Source organism: Giraffa tippelskirchi, chromosome 9 (assembly GCF_054371585.1).
Source record: "Giraffa tippelskirchi isolate mGirTip1 chromosome 9, T2T-mGirTip1v1.2.pri, whole genome shotgun sequence".
Classification (NCBI taxonomy): domain Eukaryota; kingdom Metazoa; phylum Chordata; class Mammalia; order Artiodactyla; family Giraffidae; genus Giraffa; species Giraffa tippelskirchi.
This window is the reverse complement of record NC_137283.1, coordinates 132,050,237-132,072,871: the sequence shown is the minus strand read 5'-3', so window position 1 is coordinate 132,072,871 and position 22,635 is coordinate 132,050,237. Positions and strand designations below refer to the sequence as shown.

The following is a 22,635-nucleotide window of genomic DNA, read 5'->3' as shown; positions in this document are numbered from 1 at the left end:
TCTTTACCATTGGGAAGCCCCCACATCTTCTTAAAGCAATTGTCTGTTGATGTGCACTTGGGTTGTTTCTATGTCTTGGCTATTGCAAATAGTGCTGCTATAGCACTGGGGTACATGTGTCTTTTCAAATTAAGAGGTTTTGGTTTTTTCTGGATATATGTCCAAGAGTAGGATTGCTGGATCACGTGGTAGCTCTATTTTCGGTTTTTTAAGGAACCTCCATACTATTTTCTGTAGTGGATGCACCAATTTAGATTCCCACCAGTAGTGTAAGAAGATTTCCCCTTTTCTCTATACATTCTCCAGCATTTATTATTTGTAGACTTTTTGATGATAGTTATTCCGACCAGTGTGAAGCAATAACTCACTGTGGTTTTGCTTTTCACTTCTCGAATAATTAGCAATGAACATCTTTTCAGGTGCTTACTGGTCACCTGTATATCTTCTTCACAGAAATGTCTATTTAGACCTGCCCATTTTTTGATTGGGTTATTTTTAAAGATTTAATAATTCTTATTTGTTGATAGTAGCAAGATATTAGAACCAAACAGTTTTAACATTAAAAAAACCCCACAGAAGTACAGTCACAGATGTAGAAAATAAACTTCTGTTTACCAGGGTGTAAGTGGGAGGGATAAATTGGAAGATTAGGGTTACATATACACACTACTGTATATAAATTCTACAACATGGATCTATGCGTGCTCAGTTGTGTCCAACTCTTTGTGGGCCCATGAGCCAGCCAGGCTCCTCTGTCCATGGAATTTTCCAGGCAAGACTACTGGAATGTATTGCCATGCCCACCTCCAGAGGGTCTTCCCGAACCAGGGATAGACCCATATTTCTTGTATCCCTTGCATCAGCAGGTGGATTCTTTACCACTAGAGCCACCTGGGAATAGGAACCTACTGTATAGCACAGGGAACTCTATTCAGTACTCTGTAAAGGCCTACATGGGAAAGAAATCTTAAAAAAAAAAAAAGTGGATATATTAATATGCATAACTGATTCACTTTGCTGTACACCTAAAACTAACACAACAGTGTAAATCAACTACATCCCAACAAAAATTAATATTATTATTTTCAATTCAGTGAAGCATTTTATAAGAATCTGTTGAGGTAAGTGGGGAAAAATCTGGTCTGATACATCTTGAGTATACAAATTTTACTCAAATTAAAGATTTCACATTAAGGTGGCTGCTACAAGCAGAAGAACAAGCCATCCTCAGCCTGCAATCTATGAGAAGAGACTCACCTTTCAGAGTGCAGCCTGTGGCCTGTGGCTTGTGACCTAAAGAGAGTACACCAAGGGGGATTTTCTTGGTGAGAGTATGACTGCTTGGAAGAGAAGAGGTGCATGTAAAAATGGAAAGAAACATTTTTTTTAACTCCTCACTCCGTGATTTACTATTGTTTTCAGACATAAAAGGAGGACTGGATTTTGACAAACCTCTAGAATGCATGTCTGCCTTCTTTTAAAATTGGCATTATTTAATTGCCTTATCATCTACAGAGAAAGTAATTCTTAACTAAAAAAAAACCCCTAGGTTTCCCACCCATGTGGGACTACAATGACTGAAAGGAAACCATGCTCTCCTGTCCAAAGATGGTGAAGGAATAGGATGGGGAGACCACTTTCTCCCCAACAAATTCATCAAAAGATCATTTGAATGCTAAGCAACTTCCACAAAACAACTCCTGAATGCTGGTGGAGGACACCAGGCAACCAGAAAGGAAGCCCATTCTCTTTGAAAGGAGGTAGGACAAAATATAAAGACAAAAAGAGAGACAAGAGTTACAGATGGAGACCTGTCCTGGGGAGGGAGTCATGAAGGAAGAGAAGTTTCCAAACAGTAGGAAACCCTCTCACAGGTGAGTCTGAGGGGGGGGTTTAGAATCTCAGAGGGCAACATAACCAAGAGAAAAAAAAAAAACAAACAGAATATGTACCTAACCACACTGCCAGTGAAGTAGCTCAGACGCTCGTGTCCGCCACCAGCAAGTGGGGGCTGGACAAGGAGGGGCCAGGCTGCAAAATTGATGCTTAGGGTAAGGACTGGGCCTGAATGCCCTGGGGACAATCCAAGGGAACTAATGTGAGATAGCAACCCAAACCGTGGGATCACCAGAGAGGAAAAAAAAAAAGAAAACTTTCCTACAAAAGGCTCTAAGGTGTAGCCTGGCTTGCTCACAGAACAAAGGAGTGCATGAATACCAAAGGAGAGCTAGCCGGCTGTGTACAGGCCTCTCCCAAAGGCAGAGAGGTAGGTGTGCGACAGCCAGAGACAGAAGGCAAGGGGCAATCTTCGCGCCAGAGACTGGCATCCTCCACCAAACTGTGAGCAGGCTTCCAGTTGCTAACCACGTCTTCCTGGGATTCTGGACAGTTGACATTTCCCAGGAAGGTCGCAGCCTGAGATCAACTTCCCAGAGATGGTGCTCTCATGGTGCACCCAGGAAACTGAGTAGCCGGGACAGGGGAGGTGATTAATATGCACAGCCCACCTGGGACAGTGCACTTGCCAAGTACCTGGTCACCTAAGCTGCTCGGATCTGGGAAGGGCACAAAACACACACCCAGCTGAGTCTGTGCCCTTGTGGAGTACCCGAGAACCTGTGCGGCTTAGACCTGGGTAGTGCATGAAATGCAGGGTTTGCTTTGGACAGTGCCCCTGCAGAGCACCCTGGAGCCCGAGCAGTGTAGACCCAGGAAGAACACACCACCGTGATCTGGGGCAAACCCAGTGTGGTCCATATACTGCGAGCACTCCCCACACACGCCAGCGATATTTATTTTCAGGGTCCCTCCCTCGCCACAACACAACTGAACAAGTGAGCCTAAATAAGTGACCACCTTCAATCCCTTGTGTAAGGGTGAAAATTAGACACTGAAGAGACATGCAAACAGAGGAAGCCAAAATAAACAAAGAGGGAACTGCTCCGGAAGTGACAGGTGCAACAGATTAAAACCCTGTAGTTAACACTGACTAAGCATTGGAGGGGGCCTACAGACCTTGAGAACAAGTACAAGCTGGAACAAGGAACTATCTGAAACTGAACTGACCCCACACTGCCCACAACAGCTCCAGAGAAATCCATAGATATATTTTTACTATTATCACTTAAAATTTTTTCTTTTAAGTTCTTTATTACTCCTTTAATTTTTATTTTTATAACCTACTATTACCTTGCAAAAAAATACCCTATTTTAAAGCAAATTTCATATATGTATTTTTCATAATTTTTGTGATTGATTTTGTTTTGTATTTTTAATATTGTTTTTTTGAGAGTCTAACCTCTACTCTAGATTTTTAATCTTTGTTTTTGGTATTTGTTATCAATTTTGTACCTTTAAGAATCTAATCTTCAGTATCCATTTTCACTTAGGGGTGTGATTACTGGCTTGATTGCTCTCTCCCCTTTTGACTCTCCCTTTTCTCTCCCAGGTCACCTCTATATCCTCCCTCCCCCTTCTCTTCTCTACTTAACTCTGTGAATCTCTCTGGGCGTTCTGGGCTGAACACTTAGTGTTCTGAGGAACACTTAGGAAACTGATTACCGGCTAGATCTCTCTCTTCCCTTTTGATTCCCCCTCTTTTCCTGGTCACATCTATCTCCCTCCTCCCTCTTCTCTTCTCCATGAAACTCTGTGGACATCTCTGGTGTCCCTCGCTGTGGAGAATTGTTTCACCATTAACCTAGATGTTTTATGATCTGCACTGTATGGATGGAGAAGTCTTGAGGCTACTATAAGAATAAGACTGAAAGCCAGACAGGAGAATTAACTCCAGAACTTGAGAACATCAGAAAACTTCTGATTCCAGGTAACATTAATAGACAAGAGCTCAATCAAAGGCCTCTATACCTACACTGAAACCAAGATCACCCAAGAAGCAACAAGATCCAGAGCAAGACATACTATGCTAAATCTCCAGCAAAGCAGGAACACAGCCCTGAGCATTAAAAGACAGGCTTTCTAAAGCCATGCCAAACCCCTAGGCAGCCCAAAACTCACTACTGGACACTTCATTACACTTCTGAAAGAAGAGATCCAGCTCCACCCACCAGAACACAAACGCAAGCCCCCCTAACCAGAAAACCTTGACAACCACTAGTCCAACCCCACTCACAGGGAGCAAGCTCCACAATAAAGAGGAACCAAGAACTTTCAGCCTACAGAGAGGGCACCCCAAACAGAGCAATCTAAACAAAAGGAAAAGGCAGACAAATATTCAGCAGATAAAGGAACATGATAAATGCCCAGTAAACCAAACAAAAGAGGAGGAGATAGGGAGTCTACCTGAAAAAGAATTCAAAATAATGATAGTACAGATGATCCAAAATCTTGAAAATAAAATGAAGTTACAGATAAATAGACTAGAAACAGGGATTGAGAAAATGCAAGAAATGTTTAACAAGGACCTAGAAGAAATAAAGAAGAGTCAATCAATAATGAATAATGTAATAACTGAGATCAAAAGCACCCTGGAGGGAATAAACAGTGGAAAACTGAGGCAGAAGAGAGAATAAGTGAGGTGGAAGATAGAATGGTAGAAACAAATGAAGCAGAGGGGAAAAAAGAATTAAAAGAAATGAGGACAATCTCAGGGACCTCTGGGACAATGTTAAATGCCCCAACGTTCAAATCATAGGAGTCCCAGAAGAAGAAGACAAAAAGAAAGGGCATGAGAAAATACTTGAGGAGATAATAGTTGAATACTTCCCTAAAATGGGGAAGGAAATAGCCTCCCAAGTCCAAGAAACCCAGAGAGTCCCAAACAGGGTAAACCCAAGTTGAAACACCCCAAGACATATATTAACCAAACTAACGAAGATCAAACACAAAGAGCAAATATCAAAAGCAGCAAGGGAAAAGCAACAAATTATACACAAGGGGATCCCTATAAGGGTAACAGCTGATCTTTCAGTAGAAACTCTTCAGGCCAGAAGGGAATGGCAGGACATACTTAGAGTGATAAAAGAGAAAAACCTACAACCTAGATTACTATACCCAGAAAAGATCTCATTCAGATATGAAGAAGAAATCAAAAGCTTTATAGACAAGCAAAAGCTGAGAGAATTCAGCACCACCAAACCAGCTCTTCAACACAGATCTTCTCTAGACAGGAAACACAGAAAAGGTTTATAAACTCGAAACCAAAACAACAAAGCATATGGCAATGCGACCACACTTACCAATATTTACCTTAAATGTAAATGGGTTGAATGCCCCAACCAAAAGACAAAGACCGGCTGAATGGATACAAAAAAAGACCCCTATATATGCTGTCTACAGGAGACCCACATCAAACCTAGGGACATATACAGAGTGAAAGTGAAGTGCTGGAAAAAAATATTTCATGCAAATGGAGACCAAAAGAAAGCAGGAGTAGCAATACTCATATAAGATAAAATAGACTTTGAAATAAACACCATGAAAAGAGACAAAGAAGGACATTACATAATGCTCAAAGGATCAATCCGAGAAGAAGATATAACAATTATAAATATATATGCACCCAACATAGGAGCACCTCAATATGTAAGGCAAATGATAAAAAGTATGAAAGGGGAAATTAACAGTAACACAGTAATAGTAGGAGACTTTAATACCCCACTCACACCTATGAATAGATCAACGAAACAGAAAATTAGCAAGGGTACACAAGCTTTAAATGATACAATGGATCAGTTAGACCTAATTGATATCTATAGGACATTTCACCCCCAAACAACGAATTTTACCTTTTTCTAAAGTATGCACGGAACATTCTCCAGGATAGATCACATCCTGGACCATAAATCTAGCCTTGGTAAATTCAAAAAGGTTGAAATCATTTCAAGCATTTTTCCTGATCACAATGCTGTAAGATTGATGTCAACTACAGGAAAAAAAACTATTAAAAATACAAACAGATGGAGGTTAAGCAATATGCTTCTGAATAACTGACAAATCATGGAAGAAATCAAAAAGTAAATCAAAATATGCATAGAAATAAAAGAAAATGAAAACACGACAACCCAAAACCTATGGGATTCAGTAAAAGCAGTGCTAAGATGAAGGTTCATAACAATACAAGCTTACCTCAAGAAACAAGAGAAAAATAAAATAAATGACCTAACTTTACACCTAAAGCAACCAGAGAAAGAAGAAATAAAGAAACCCAGGGTTAGTACAAGGAAAGAAATAATGAAAATTAGAGCAGAAATAAATGAAAAGGAAAGAAAGGAGACTATAGCAAAAATCAAGAAAACTAAAAGCTGGTTCTTTGAGAAGATAAATAAAATAGACAAACCATTAGCTAGACTCATCATGAAATAAAGGGAGAAGAATCAAATCAACAAAATTAGAAATGAAAATGGATAAATCACAAAAGACAACACAGAAATACAAAGGATCATAAGAGACTACTATCAGCAACTATATGCCAATACAATGGACAACTTGGAAGAAATGGACAAATTCTTAGAAAAGTATAGTCTTCCAAAACAGAACCAGGAAGAAATTGAAAATTTTAACAGACCAATCACAAGCATGGAAATCGAAACTGTAATCAAAAATCTTCCAACAAAGCCCAGGACCAGATGGCTTCACAGGTGAATTCTACCAAAAATTTAGAGAAGTGTGAACACCTATCCTACTCAAACTCTTCCAGAAAATTGCAGAGGAAGGGAAACTCCCAAATTCATACTATGAGGCCACCATCACCCTAATTCCAAAACCAGACAAAGATGCCACAAAAAAAGAAAACTACAGGCCAATATCACTGATGAACATTGATGCAAAAATCCTCAACAAAATTCTAGCAAACAGAATCCAACAACATATTAAAAAGTTCATACATCATGATCAAGTGAGCTTTATCGCAGGGATGCAAAGATTCTTCAATATTTGCAAATTAATCAATGTGACACACCACATTAACAAATTGAAAGAGAAAAAACATGATTATCTCAATAGATGCAGAGAAAGCCTTTGACAAAATTATTATAAGAACTCTCCAGAAAGCAGGCATAGAAGGAACATACCTCAACATAACAAAAGCCATATATGATAAACGCACAGCAAACATTATTCTCAATGGCAAAAAATTGAAAGCATTTCCTCTAAAGTCAGGAACAAGACAAGGGTGCCCATTCTCACTACTACTATTCACATTGTTTTGGAATTTTTAGCCAAAGTAATCAGAGAAAATAAAGAAATAAAAGAAGTCCAAGTTGGAAAAGAAGAAGTAAAACTCTCACTGTTTGCAGATGACATGATCCTCTACATAGAAAACCCTAAAGACAACACCAGAAAATTACTAGAGCTGATCAATGAATATAGTAAAGTTGCAGGATATATAATTAATACACAGAAATCCCATACATTTCTATACACTAAGAATGAGAAAACACAAAGAGAAGTGAAAGAAACAATCCCATTCACCACTGCGACGAAAAGAATAAAATACTTAGGAATAAGTTTACCTAAAGAAACAAAAGACCTATATATAGAAAACTATAAAACACTGATGAAAGAAATCAAAGATGACACAAATTGATGGAGAAGTACACCATGTTCATGGATTGGAAGAATCAATATAGTGAAAATGAGTATACTACCCAAAGCAATCTATAGATTCAACACAATCCCTATCAAGCTACCAATGGTATTTTTCAGAGAACAAGAACAGATAATTTCACAATTTGTATGGAACTACAAAAAACCTCGAACAGCCAAGCAATCTTGAGAAAGAAGAATGGAGCTAGAGGAATTAACCTGCCTGACCTCAGAGTATACTGCAAAGCTACAGTCATCAAGACAGTATGGTACTGGCACAAAGACAGAAATACAGATCAATGGATCAAAATAGAAAGCCCAGAGATAAATCCATGCACCTATGGACACCTTATCTTTGATAAAGGAGGCAAGAATATACAATGGAGAAAACACAATCTCTTTAACAAATGACACTGGGAAACTGGTCAACCACCTGTAAAAGAATGAAAGTAGAACACTAACACCATACACACACAAAAAAACTCAAAATGGATTTAAAAGCTAAATATAAGACCAGAAACTATAAAACTCCTAGAGGAACACATAGGCAGAACACTCTCTGACATAAATCACAGCATGATCCTCTATGACCCACCTCCCAGAGTAATGGAAATAAAAGCAAAAATAAACAAATGGGCTTAATTAAAAGAATTAATCTCAAAAATATACAAGCAGCTCCTGCAGCTCAATACCAGAAAAATAAATGACCGAATCAAAAAAATGGGCCAAAGAACTAAACGGACATTTCTCCAAAGAAGACATATATATGGCTAACAAACACATGAAAAGACGCTCAGCATCACTCATTATCAGAGAAATGCAAATCAAAACCACAATGAGGTACTATCTCACACGTGTCAGAATGGCTGCTATCAAAAAGTCTAGAAAGAATAAATGCTGGAGAGAGTGTGGAGAAAAGGGAACCCTCTTACACTGTTGGCGGGAACGCAAACTAGTATAGCCAGTACGGTGAATGGTGTAGAGACGCCTTAAAAAACTGGAAACAGAACTGCCATACAACCCAGCAATCACACTGATGGGCATACACACTGAGGAAACCAGAAATGAAAGAGACATGTGTATCCCAATGTTCATCACAGTACTGTTTACAATAGCTAGGACATGGAAGCAACCTAGCTGTCCATCAGCAGATGAATGGGTAAGAAAGTTGTAGTACATACACACAATGGAATATTACTCAGCTATTAAAAAGAACATATTTGAATCAGTTCTAATGAGGTGGATGAACCTGGAGCCTATTATACACAGTCAAGTAAGGCAGAAAGAAAAATGCCATTACAGTATATTAAGGCATATATATGGAATTTAGAAAGATGGAAACGACGACCCTATATATGAGACAGCAAAAGAGACACAGATACAAAGAACAGAATTTTGGACTCTGTGGGAGAAGTTGAGGGTGGGATGATTTGAGAGAATAGCATTGAAACATGTATATTACTATATGTGAAATAGGTGACCAGTCCAAGTTCAATGCATGAAACAGGGCACGCAAAGCTGGTGCACTAGGACAATCCAGAGGGATGGGATGAGAAGTGAGGTGGGAGGGGCTTCGGGATGGGGGACACATGTACACCCGTGGCTGATTCAAGTCAATGTATGTCAAAACCCACAATATTGTAAAGTAATTAGCCTCCAATTATAATAAATAAATTAATTAAAATAAATAAAAAAGAAAGGAAACCACATCGATTATTTTTTAATCCTAAATTAGTTTACTATAATTCATGTCAAAGGAGCTCCACAAGGCTTCTGACACTTAAAACTATTCATAAAATAGATTTCAAATTCTTAAATATACTCTTGCCTCAGTTAGAATGACAGAAAGTGAAAGTGAAGTCACTCAGTCGTGTCCAACTCTTTGCGACCCCGTAGACTGTAGCACACCAGGCTCCTCTGTCCATGGGATTCTCCAGGCAAGAATACTGGAGTGGATTGCCATTTCCTTCTCCAGGGGATCTTCCTGACCCAGGGATTGAACCCAGGTCTCCCGCATTGCAGGCAGACGCTTTAACCTCTGAGTCACCAGGGAAGCCCCAGAATGACAGAAGTAAAGTAAAATGCACTCTGACAAAAAAACGATGCTTTTTCAGAAAAAATTAAGCAATAACAATATATCAGATTTGACTAGCTCTTTACATTTTTAGTGAGCTCTTACGAATAATTCTATCAAATTTTCACATAGTCCTACGAGCTGGTTGGGGTGGACATAATTTTTCCTGTCCAAAGCCATATACTAATTTCCAGGAGAATTTAGCACGGAATCCAAAACTTTGTTTCTAACTTGATATTCTCTTTTCCCTATTTGTTGCTGTTTAGTGACAAGGTCATGTCCTTCACACCTTCTTAATTCGGAATTAAGTAAATTTAAACTTTGACTGAAGTGACTTAGCACACAAACTTCTAGTGGTGTAACTACTTGACACAATGAGTCTAAATAAAAGCTCCTCATAAAATATGTTTGTATTTGTGCTTCAATACCCTTTAAACAATGTAAACAGGGTTCATTCCCTTACTGCTGTAACTGTAGTTATAACTATAGAGATGATGGTATTCAGCCACAAACATAAAATTAGAATGAGAAATAAACATGTACATCAAGAAATGACTACAGAATTGGATTGGCAAATGCAGCAACTTGACACTGATTTTGGCAAATACATGAAGCTAACTGTTCTATGAAAGAAAGAGGGAACTGGAAGATCTTTGCTAACTTCAAGAGATTCCAAGATTATGTCATCTAACTCTAACTGGCCAGCTCCATGCCAGCAGAGGCACTGTTCTGCTTCCTGGCTTAGTCACTCCACAGAAGACACAAGAGATCAAGAATAGCAGGCATTTTTCACAAAAAGGGAGCAAGAGAAGCTATTGCCAGAATAAATAGTAAGGATCTACACAAAGAAACAGTCTTTTTAAATGACTGAATATAGATTTTTATATTTATATTGATCCATTTATAAGTAAGTGTATATATGTACATATAAATGAATATGTATGTGAGCACATGTGTGTATTTACATATGTCAAGGTAAAAACATGGATACAATCCACTTTGTTTCAGAAAGTTTTTAATCCTAACTATCAAAGTATGTACATTAAGATAAAATGATGCAATAAAAGAGAACAAAACTAAAAATTAACATAAAAATTAAGGGTATATTTAGAGTGCAGAATTCATATAAAAATGCATTTATATGGGTATATGTATATACTATACAATATGTTCATTGGATAGTGACAGATCAACATGTGGCTTTGAACTTTCTCACAGCCAATGCAAAAGGGAACCCAGAAACCTCTTGGTTCCTGTGATGTAATAGGAAATAATGAGTTCTTTCATCACTAGCATGAAGTTTTCAGCATTGAGGGTTAGACAATCAGGACATGTTCTATGTTTGCATGTATAGTAGTGGAGCAGTATTCCTATTAACTAATTGTTGCCTGGAATTCTTACACAGGGGAAGAAAGATAAAATGGGATAAGATGCTGCAGTGTGTCAGTGAGTGAGGAAACCAGGGTTAAGATGGTGAGACGGTCCATGCATAACTGCTGAAGGAGTGGAAGACTGAGAGGAAGAGGAGAAAAATGAAGGGAAAACTCATCTTACTTCATGACTATGGTTTGGGTCACATGAATTTTTGAAATTTGTCCACAGGCTTTTCCTTATTTCAGTTCAATGACCTCTGTTCCACTTATTCTCATGAGACTCATTAAGCAAGCATATTTCTTTAATTGTCTCCAAATAGTGTGGAATCTGATGGAATATCCATAATTGGATTTTGTAATTAGAATTGCATACTTTCTGTGTCTCTCTAAACATGAGCTTCCCATTCAGCAAAAGAGGAACATGATCTGAGTAAAGTCTGCACGCTGATAAAGTATGAAAGCAAATACTTCGCATAGTACCACAATAAGTTATAGTTATAATTTAAGAACAGTTTAAAAATTTTGCCAACATATGTTGGTTTGTTCAATGCTGAAGGCATTTAGTTACCCATTTCAGTGGGAAGTCTTAGCTGCTCAGTCGTGTCCAGCTCTTTGCGACACCATGGACACTGCCAGGCTCCTCTTGTCTGGAAATCTCCAGACAAGAATACTGGAGTGGGTTGCCATTCCCTTCTCCAGGGGATCTTTCTAAATGAGGGGTAGAACCCAGGTTTCCTGAATTGTAGGCAGATTCTTTACTGTTTGAGCCATAAAGGAAGCCCTAGTTACTTATTAGGTATTAATAATTAAATCTGCAGTTTTTCATCCTGCTTCAGTCTCTTAAGTTTGAGTTAGAATAGCTATCACCAAACAGCAGTCATTTTTTACAATGGACATTCACAGTTTTTCTGACATTAAGTTCTATTAAATTTGTTTCCTCTCTTCAATGTCTCTATAATTGTTTCTATTTCTATAGCCCCACTGGAAGAAGCACAGAGAGGTGAATCAGAATATATGGGTTCTAATATCTATTCTGCCATAAGCAAGCAAGCTATATATTCAATCAAGGCATTTAATTTCTCTGGAGTTTACTTTTTCCTTATGATAGATGGGACTAGTAAGATACATGATAATCTCATATGTGGACACAAAATAATGTGTGGCAAATTGTCTAAAATGCCTAACATTCTAAAATTTCTGAATAATGTGGCTGAATTGAACATTTCCTTAACTTTCCTTTCATCTTGGAATAAGTACTAACTTTAACAACTATTGGGGAAAACCACTAGACCATTCAAGTATGACCTAAATCAAATCCCTTCTGATTATACAGTGGAAGTGAGAAATAGATTTAAGGGACTAATCTGATAGAGTGCCTGATAAACTATGGACAGAGGTTTGTGACATTGTACAGGAGACAGGGATCAAGACCATCCCGAAGAAAAAGGAATGCAAAAAAGCAAAACGGCTGTCTGAGGAGGCCTTAAAAATAGCTGTGAAAAGAAGAGAAGCAAAAAACAAAGGAAAAAAGGAAAGATAAACCCATTTGAATGCAGAGTTCCAAAGAATAGCAAGGAGAGATAAGAAAGCCTTCCTCAGGGATCAATGCAAAGAAATAGAGGAAAACAATAGAATGTGGTATGGACCTAACAGAAGCAGAAGATATTAAGAAGAGGTGGCAAGAATACACAGAACTGTACAAAAAAGATCTCCATGATCCAAATAATCACAACAGTGTGATCACTCAACTAGAGCCCGACATCCTGGAATGTGAAGTTAAGTGGGCTTTACGAAGCATCACTACGAACAAAGCTAGTGGAGGTGATGGAATTCCAGTTGAGCTATTTCAAATCCTAAAAGATGATGTTGTGAAAGTGCTGCACTCGATATGCCAGCAAATTTGGAAAACTCAGCAGTGGCCACAGGACTGGAAAAGGTCAGTTTTCATACCAATCCCAAAGAAAGGTGATGCCAAAGAATGCTCAAACTACTGCACAATTGCACTCATCTCACACTCTAGTAAAGTAATGCTCAAAATTCTCCAAGCCAGGCTTCAGCAATACATGAACTGTGAACTTCCAGATATTCAAGCTGGTTTTAGAAAAGGCAGAGGAACCAGAGATCAAATTGCTAACATCCACTGGATCATCGAAAAAGCAACAGAGTTCCAGAAAAACATCTATTTCTGCTTTATTGACTACACCAAAGCCTTTGACTATGTGGATCACAATAAACTGTGGAAAATTCTTCAAGAGATGGGAATATCAGACCACCTGACCTGCCTCTTGAGAAACCTGTATGCAGGTCAGGAAGCAACAGTTAGAACTGGACATGAACAACAGAATGGTTCCAAATAGGAAAAGGAGTACGTCAAGGCTGTATATTGTCACCCTGCTTATTTAACTTATATGCAGGGTATGTCATGAGAAATGCTGGGCTGGAAGAAGCACAAGCTGGAATCAAGATTGCCGGGAGAAATATCAATAACCTCAGATATGCAGATGACACCACGCTTATGGCAGAAAGTGAAGAAGAACTAAAGAGCCTCTTGATGAAAGTGAAAGAGGAGAGTGAAAAAGTTGGCTTAAAGCTCAACATTCAGAAAACTAACATCATGGCATCCGGTCTCATCACTTCATGGCAAATAGATGGGGAAACAGTGGAAACAGTGACTGGCTTTATTTTTTTGGGCTCCAAAATCACTGCAGATGGTGATTGAAACCATGAAATTAAAAGACATTTACTCCTTGGAATGAAAGTTATGACCAACCTAGACAGCATATTAAAAGGCAGAGACATTACTTTGTCAACAAATGTCCACCTAGTCAAGGTTATGGTTTTTCCAGTAGTCATGTATGGATGTGAGAGTTGGATTATAAAGAAAGCTGAGCACTGAAGAATTGATGCTTTTGAACTGTGGTGTTGGAGAAGACTCTTGAGAGTCCCTGGACTGCAAGGAGATCCAACCTAAAGGAGATCAGTCCTGGGTGTTCATTGGAAGGACTGATGTTGAAGCTGACACTCCAACACTTTGGCTACCTGATGTGAAGAGCTGACTCATTGGAAAAGACCCTGATGCTGGGAAAGATTGAGGGCAGGAGGAGACGGGGACGACAGAGGATGAGATGGTTGAATGGCATCACCGACTCACTGGACATGAGTTTGTGTAAACTCCGGGAGTTGGTGATGGCCAGGGAGGCCTGGCATGCTGCAGTTCATGGGGTCGCAAAGAGTTGGACACAACTGAGCGACTGAAGTGAACTGAACTTAACAACTATCATTCAATGTGACCTCTAGGATGAGCCCCAAAGTCAACTCTAAAAGTGGTCAATTCTTTCAAAAATTTAAAGTTTAGTACTTCTGATGCACACAAAGAAGTAGTATTCATGATTAGTTAACAAAACTTACTAAGAGCCTACTCTCTGTTCAGCTTTGAGCCAAGAATATCTCTAATTTTATTATATAACACACATATCCTAAGTGTTCAAGGACAGTCATGTGTCTCTTTCATATCATATTTAATCTATAAGTTATGTGATCTCAGCATTTAAAGAATATAAACATTTGAAGTGTTTACAAATATTTGCTTCTCTAGAGATAAATTTCACTACCTAGTTACAATCTATAGCTGGAATATATACATCACCAAGATGAGATGGGTAAGCAAACAGTGGACACTGTAAATAGTTGATAAAGTGATATATATGTATAATTTAAATATTATATGCTTGTCTGTATTCATACATCATAATAATTATACCAATCTATCTCTATCTCCCTACACATTTGATTTATTTTGCAATATTATCTAAGAAATTTGGAGCCAAAATGCTTGTGATCTATAAGATTTATGACCAGGGATTAAATAGATAAATCACAAGGCAAAACTATCACTAAGCCTCACACTTCTAGATGAAGGTTGCAGCAACCTTTAGTTGATTTTTTTTTTTCCTAAATAGTCTGTGAACATTCAAATCACATCTCCTGGATAATATGTGACTAGTCAATTTATTCCTCAGCGTTTCTAACTCAGATTATAAGAATAATGATTTTTCAAAAACATTTTTAGAAGGAGAGTTTCTCTAAGTCATTAAATATCCCATTATTTAGTGAATACAAATTCAGGTTATTAGATTAAAATAAAATTTTGTCTCATCACAGTTGTTCATTTTATGAATTACGTTAATTTTCAAAATTGTGGCAAACTTAAAAACCTAATACCTTTAAACATAAATTTTTAAACAAAGTGAATTGTCACTGTTGCTTCTTTTTACTTAAACAAAAATGCCACCTTTCTATTGTAGTTGATTTTCAATATTGTTGTTAGTTTCAGGTGTACAGAAAAGTGATTCAGGTTTTTTTGCAGATTATATTCTACTCTAAGTTATTACAAGTATTGGGTATAATTCCCTTTAAAAATGCTACATTTAAAGCTGGCATAAAATAGGTTTTTGCACTCTACTGCCAATTCTACTTGTAAGGATAAAATTGTAACCTAATAATTTAACAATTATTTAATGTAAATGAAAGCACCTTAAATGAAAGGATCTTTAAATATTTCATTACTGTTATTATTGAGCTTTCCTTAAAGAATCAAGATCTGCACAATGTATCAAACTGCAATACCATACTTAGGAACATTTTATCACTGGATACTGGAACCTCAATTCTTTTTATCATTGACAGATGATGGATGGTGTTTTAATGCTTGCTGACTTTCTTCTTTTAGGAGCACAATTTGAATCCATTTTAAAGTAGAAGCACAGTGAACAGAGAAGGATGGGTCATGAATGTCTATAGTTACCCAAGCAAAGTTCTCTCCCTAATGGCTCATCCATATTTATAATAATACCAGTCCAATTTGAGGATAAATTCATAAGTTCTATATATTCACTCGATTATATAATTCTGCAAATGTTTTAGGCTAGGATTCATGTGGTACTATGAATGGCCAGCTCTGCTGGACTGACAGCTATGTTAATGCCACTGATATTTTGGTTGAGAACGAGTGCAATGTAGATGAGTAACCAGATGCCATCCCTTTGTTTTCCTCAATGTTTTTTGTAAATTGGATGGTTCTGGAGAATTTCACTGAAGTGAGTGAGTAGGTTCTCCATCGCTTGATCTAACCCTTCACAAGTACACCAGAGAGCAAGATTTGTGTCATGGATGTCCAACGTACTCATTATTTTCCAGATTTCCTTTTAGCTTTCTTCCTCTTCTCTGACATCCCTGGTTGCAAAAAGATCTTCAGTTTGGTAACCATCCAGGCACATGCCCTTAATTCTGAAAATATTCTGATCACTAATATACATTACCCCATTTCCAATTTAAGTCTCTTAATGCTATCGCTTAAAATGCAGTGTTTTTTAAAGAAGCCCTTAATGTAAGACTGTAGGGGGATGGAAAGCATATGGACTTTAAACTTAAAATTTCAACTCTGATACTTTAATATTTTATGACTGAGCAAATTACTTAATAAATGATCAGTCTCTGTATTAGGCTCACCATGTTCAATCATGGTTTTAGGTGCTTGGTGCATTTCAATTCTCACAACAGCCCTCTGAGAGGGTTCTAATTATGATGACAGAATTGAGGCACAGAGAGTGTAAGTAACTTTCCCAGAGTAATACGGCTAGAAAGAATGAAATTCAGCATTTAAATCAAGGAATTCCAGTTCCAGAAATTGGCACTATCATGCTCTTTTCCCACTTGAAAACTCCTGTCTTAATATTTAATGAAAGCAGACTACTACATTCTAGGTATAGGGTCAGGTATTATATTTGGCATTATTTAACCTTCAGAAACAGTTTAATAAGTGAGTGTAAAATAATGCCAAGTATAATGCCTAGAATGTAGTAGTCTGCTTTCATTAAATCTTAGTTCTTCTTTTCTTTTCCAATGACTAAGATGGAAATTCTGATGGAGGGATATTGTCAGGGAAGAGGAAAAGGATTTCATGTGGGCTGAAGTGCAGGAAGCGTAGTTCCTAAGATAACTTTTAAATTCAGTGACAGAATTAATCTCAAAATCTTTAACTTGTAGTATTCATGGACTCTAGCAATAAAAGACCATTTTCATTAGAAATACCTTGGATAAGACTGCAAAATATGACCAACTTGGTAACACCTTCACATTAAAAAGTTGTAACTGATGGATTTTATTAAAAATCATGAAAAATTTTTGCACTTCAAGGATTACTACAGCATTCAGAAATAGATGAAAATTACATACAAAAATATGAATTTTATTAAGCACTAAGCTAACCTTTAAGAAAATTTTTAAAAATTTGATTTAAAACTACAGTTACAATTTTTACTAATAAAAGGTGTTGATTATTATTGTAATTAATATGCTTAATTAAAATAAAAAGAGATTTTTGGTTTCAGGGTCTTGCTTATGAGATGGTTGCCCCTGAGGGGAAAGTGAATTACAGCATCTGGAATAAGTGTTCCCCTAAAAGGTAAAGGATAGATCAGACAAAATATATACTTTAAAAAGTCTGCTACACAAAGTTATTGTTTCAGATGAACAAGCAGAAAATTTTTTAAAAAACAAAGATATCTGGATGAATAGAAAAATTGTATGAAGTTTGCATTAAACTTTTCATGATGTGGTTTATGCAAACTAAAGTGCTATCACCCATATTTCAATATTTTGTAATTTATAATATCATTAAACTATTTCAATAAGATAAAAATATATATACAATATGATATTACATGATAATATGATAAACCATTCAATAACTAAGGGATAAAACTGTTGCTTAAAGGTCAACTAGATTTATTTCTTATTTTACCTTTTTGAGGGATTTACGACTTGCCTAAGACTTACAAACAGTGTGTGACTGGGACCCAAATATGCAGTATTTTATTAGTAGTATTTTTTAATACAGTATGAAGGTAGGTGTGTGTGTGTGTGTGTGTGTGTGTGTGTGTGTGTGTGTGTGTGTGTGTGTGTGTGTGTGTGTGTGTGTCTGTGAGTACGTGTCTAAGTTTGTATAATATATGTCTGTTCTTTGTAGTTGGTTTAGAAATTCTATTTGAGTTCTGTATCTTAGATACTAAATCCCCAAAACTAGAGCTAAAAGTATTAAAAAAATTCATGGAATAAACAGCCATAACTTTAAATATTTTACATTTAGAAAAATTCATATTATCTTCCTGAGAAATTTATGCACATCGTTATTATTTATTTATGTGTGACAAGAGAAAGGTTAAATTCTATATCAAAAATACACTTGCAGAACCAGATTCCCAACTCTGGAAAGAGGTAAGTTTGTTACTCACTTATTGGATGGGCTATTGAGTGGACAGGAACAGGGCTGACAGTCCTCAGAGGTTCCTTTAGTAGCATCACCATAGAAACCAGGAAGACATTTATTGCAATATGGGCCATCAGTGTGATCCTTACAATTCTGAGGAAGAAGTGCACATCGGAGTTTATTATTCCAGTCTCTAGCATCAATGCATTACCAAAAATAGGTCTACAGAATCATTAGTCTGTTCCCGCCAGGAAGAGTAATTTCCCACATAAAATGGTCAATTTTACAGCTGCGAAATAGCATTGAAAATTAATTTAATATCTAGCTTAAAAACTACATGCTATTTTCAGCATATGCATACTTAACAAAAAGATGACTGAAATTCACTATAAAGTTTTTTCATTATGTAAATCATATTTTCTTTTTTTTTGGTTTTTATTTTTTTCTTAAAGAAATATGTGTATGTGTAGTAACATACATTTAGACTCTACACAGTCTAAATGACATATGTTTAATGGAAATTGTACCTGGTTTAGGTAAAAATTAATTGTTCAACTTAAAACTGCTGATTTAATGAGAACTGTGGCTAATCATACAAGTCCTCTGAGACTATAGCCCTCTTACATCCGAGATTAATTTGGACCTCAGTATGGTCTGATGATGTGGAGGATGCACTAATGTATTACAGTTGTGAGTGCCTTGCTTGACTCATGATTAAAGGATGGGAGGAATGAGAAATTTTTAAATGTATACTAATAAATAATAAAACCACAAGGCATATGACAATTTCCCTCAGACATTGGTTTTTAAAATAATACAGCATTTTCCATCAATTAGCATTTTCTGGAACCATGTACTTTTTAAAACTAAAGAAAATTAAAATAAAGTAATTTATATTTGATTTCTTCATATTAATTAAAGTAGATTTATCAACTTAGTATTCACAAAATTCATCAAGACTGGTAAGGGTGAACAATCAATTAATGAATGAAATTGTCTATAAAGTTTTCAATAGCACAATTTGATCAATTTATATGTTTTGGCATTGTGTAGATGTAACTTCTTCAAACTCCTATAATACAATAAAGTCTATATAATGCCTATTAAGTGTCACACAACATAGATTTATTGTGACTGAAATATATTTTTAATTTTACAAGCATATAAAATTCTATTTTTTCTCATTTCAAAAGAGTTCATCAGAGTTGGGAGTGTAAAACCTTTAATTTTATAATCAACAACCAAATATGTAGAGGAAATAGCTAACAGCCAAAATATAAATTCATTTTAAGCATAAAGTAAAAATTTATTAACCTTGATGACCAATGGGAGAGCCAGTTTGATTTAATGAAAGTTCTGAGTTATTATTTATTCCAGTATATTTTAAGTTCTATTTTAATTATATTTAATAAATATATTTAATTTAAAACCATATAAATAACATTTCAGAAAATAGTTGGTCAAATTCCTTGGGGAGAGGGACAGATTCTTTACTGAATAGAAGATATGAAATGAAAATCCAATAATTTAACTCTGAATCAATTGCTTATATTCTGTAAAATGTGAGAGCTGAAGCCCATAATATATGAAGCTTTCAAGTTCTGAAATCCTATGACAGTTTGAACTACAAGTGAATAGGTGATTTTTTAGTATCTGTTAATACTTGAAAATAGGTTTTTCCTTAAGGTATTTAAAATTCTCAAATTTATCTATCAACCTTCTATCAAAGTAGCAAAGATGTTAACTTTATTATCAACACTTGTCTAAGTAACAGCACATCTGGTTGGAAGTTGTCAGACATGGATCAATCTGATGAAAGGCTTTCCTCTTTGATTTCATCTTCATATTAGTTCCTTTCAGTTTTCAAGTTTAACTAAAGTTGGCTCTTACTAAAAAAAAAATAGTATGTTTGTTGCAATATTCTTTGTATATTGTTATACTGACACAATCAAAATTATATCTTCAAAGATTTAGGGCTTTAAAAAACAAGATCATCTCAGTAGAACCGATTCAAATCGGTTCTACTGAGATGGATGAAACTGGAGCCCATTATACAGAGTGAAGTAAGCCAGAAAGAAAAACAACAATACAGTATACTAATGCATATATATGGAATTTGAAAGATGGTAACGATAACCCTATATGCGAGACAGAATAAGAGACACAGATGCATAGAACAATTTTATGGACTCTGAGGGAGAAGGTGAGGGTGGGACGTTCTGGGAGAATAGCATTGAAACATGTATATTATCATATGTGAAACAGAACACCATTCCATGTTCGATGCATGAGACAAAGGCTCAGGGCCGGGGCAACGGGATGACCCAGAGGGATGGGATGGGGAGGGAGGTGGGTGGGGGGTCCAGGAAGGGGAACACATGTAAACTCATGGCTGATTCATGTCAATGTATGGCAAAAACTATTACAATATTGTAAAGTAATTAGCCCCCAACTAAAATAAATAAATTTATTAAAAAAAAATAAAAATAAAAAAAATAAAAAACAAGATCATAAAACTGATTATGTTTTAACCATGTTGAAAATGGTTTTTCTAAAACTCAACTGAAAATCTTGTACAACCCAGAGACCCTGCTTTGCTTTACTAATTTGGAAGAAAAATAACACATTTCTTGCATTTCCTAATGTCATATGTCACTGAATGGAAATAATAAAATTAATCTTAAAACTCAACTGTTTTTGTAATTGAAACCATAAAACAGTAATAAGACAACAATACAATGGAAACTCAAACTGAAAAAAAGATGAAAGTTTCGCTGGTGATTTTTACAGGTATCCTGCTCCAAAGCGCTCTGCAAATGTCTGTTCACATCACTTATCACAAGAACAATGACAAGGAGCAAGTATGCAATCTTCCCATGTGACTTGACTGTTTCTTAGGTCACTTCAAAAGTACTGCGAGTCAAACTGACCTTTCAATATAGGTCCACACTATAAAAGAGGTCTGGATTTTGGTCTGATATCAAAAAATATTTCAATTTATTTCTAATTAGATTTCAAAGCCAAACTAACTAAAATGTAGCTTATCTGGAAAAGTTTCAAAAATTTTCTGTTTAATGCTAGGAGGGAAAGCATAAATAATTTTTTAAAAAGAAGCTAAAATGCAGAGCAACTGAACTGTAAGATTGCTTTTGATGTGCAGCACTTATATATATTTTTATCTTTGTGGATCATGTTAGAATTAATATGCTCAAAATGGGACAGCAGCATTTAGTTATCAGTACCATTTCAGATAAAGAGTATTTGGAAGTCTCCAGAAAATATCTGGAGATTAAAGTCATTAAGGTCAATCATTAAGGTCTCTGTTGCTTCCCTAAGATTCCTTGCTTATTTGAAGTAGCCTCCTATCTCCTTGTCCATGAAACAAAGTCAATAGAGTTCATTAGTAGAAGGCCTCAGATAATCATTGATTTCCCTCACTTCTTCCCCCCAAAATTATGCTGGATAAAACTATTTTACTCTAAAACAATGGGCTTTCATTTTTAGAAATATCCTATAACCAAATGGACTAACAGCATGATTTTAGACTTAATCTTAATGAATGCAGCATGAAATATTGCTATTGGAAGCATTATGAGTCTGCTATCATGGAATATTAATTTTTGTCTTTTTATGTTTAAGTAAAACAAATCTATATCTGTTTTGGGCTGAGTATTTCCTCTTGCACTTTAGTAAAGAGTTTAAAGGTACCTCAATATTTTTCCCAAGGTACATTTTAAAAGACTTATTGTATAATGAAAATCACTTAGTCTTTCTGTTCATAACAATGCCATTTGAAAAATCTACTGATCCACAAATTAAGGCTATCATGCTTTATCCTGCAATGCAATTAAACAAAATCTTCTATAAAGAAAACAGAAAGAGCATCAATAAAACTAAATGCCAAATTACATTGAAACAAAAGCCCTGAATTTTCATTCTGGATTTTTCCCAGAAGCTTTTAAATGGAAGAAAAAGGGTAGGGGAGGGGGGAGAATGAGCAAGAGAAAGAGAGAACATTAAGAAATACAGATAACAGAGGCTGCCTTAAATTCTACAGGGAAATAGGAATATGATATCCTCCTAAATTGGCACCATTTCAAATTGTGTTTCTGCAAGATTAATGAAATGAGAAGTGTTGTTTCAAGCTTCATGTCATGTCAGACAATATAAGACTAACATGCCCTTGAGTTAATCAGAATGGTCTATTCAGCGTAATCTCAAATCCAAAAGCTTCTTGGCAGAATGGAAAGTGCTTCACCCTCTGCAGGCCTTTTTTTTTTGGTTACAGTATTGACTTAATAGTAGAAGGAGTAAGCAGCTCTGGTGAATATGTATTGCACATATTTATTATTTTTAACCTACACACAATGTTTTGA

General features: G+C 36.1%; 1 protein-coding gene across 1 annotated transcript in view; it reads right to left on the bottom strand.

Annotated features, from left to right (window-relative positions):
- Window positions 1–22,635, bottom strand: part of LAMA2 (laminin subunit alpha 2) — a 653,829-nt gene that overhangs the window by 260,307 nt on the left and 370,887 nt on the right. Inside the window, exon 18 of the mRNA XM_081529101.1 lies at window positions 18,285–18,412. Within this exon, the coding sequence (XP_081385227.1) occupies window positions 18,285–18,412 (128 nt within the window). The remainder of the gene's footprint in view (window positions 1–18,284; window positions 18,413–22,635) is intronic.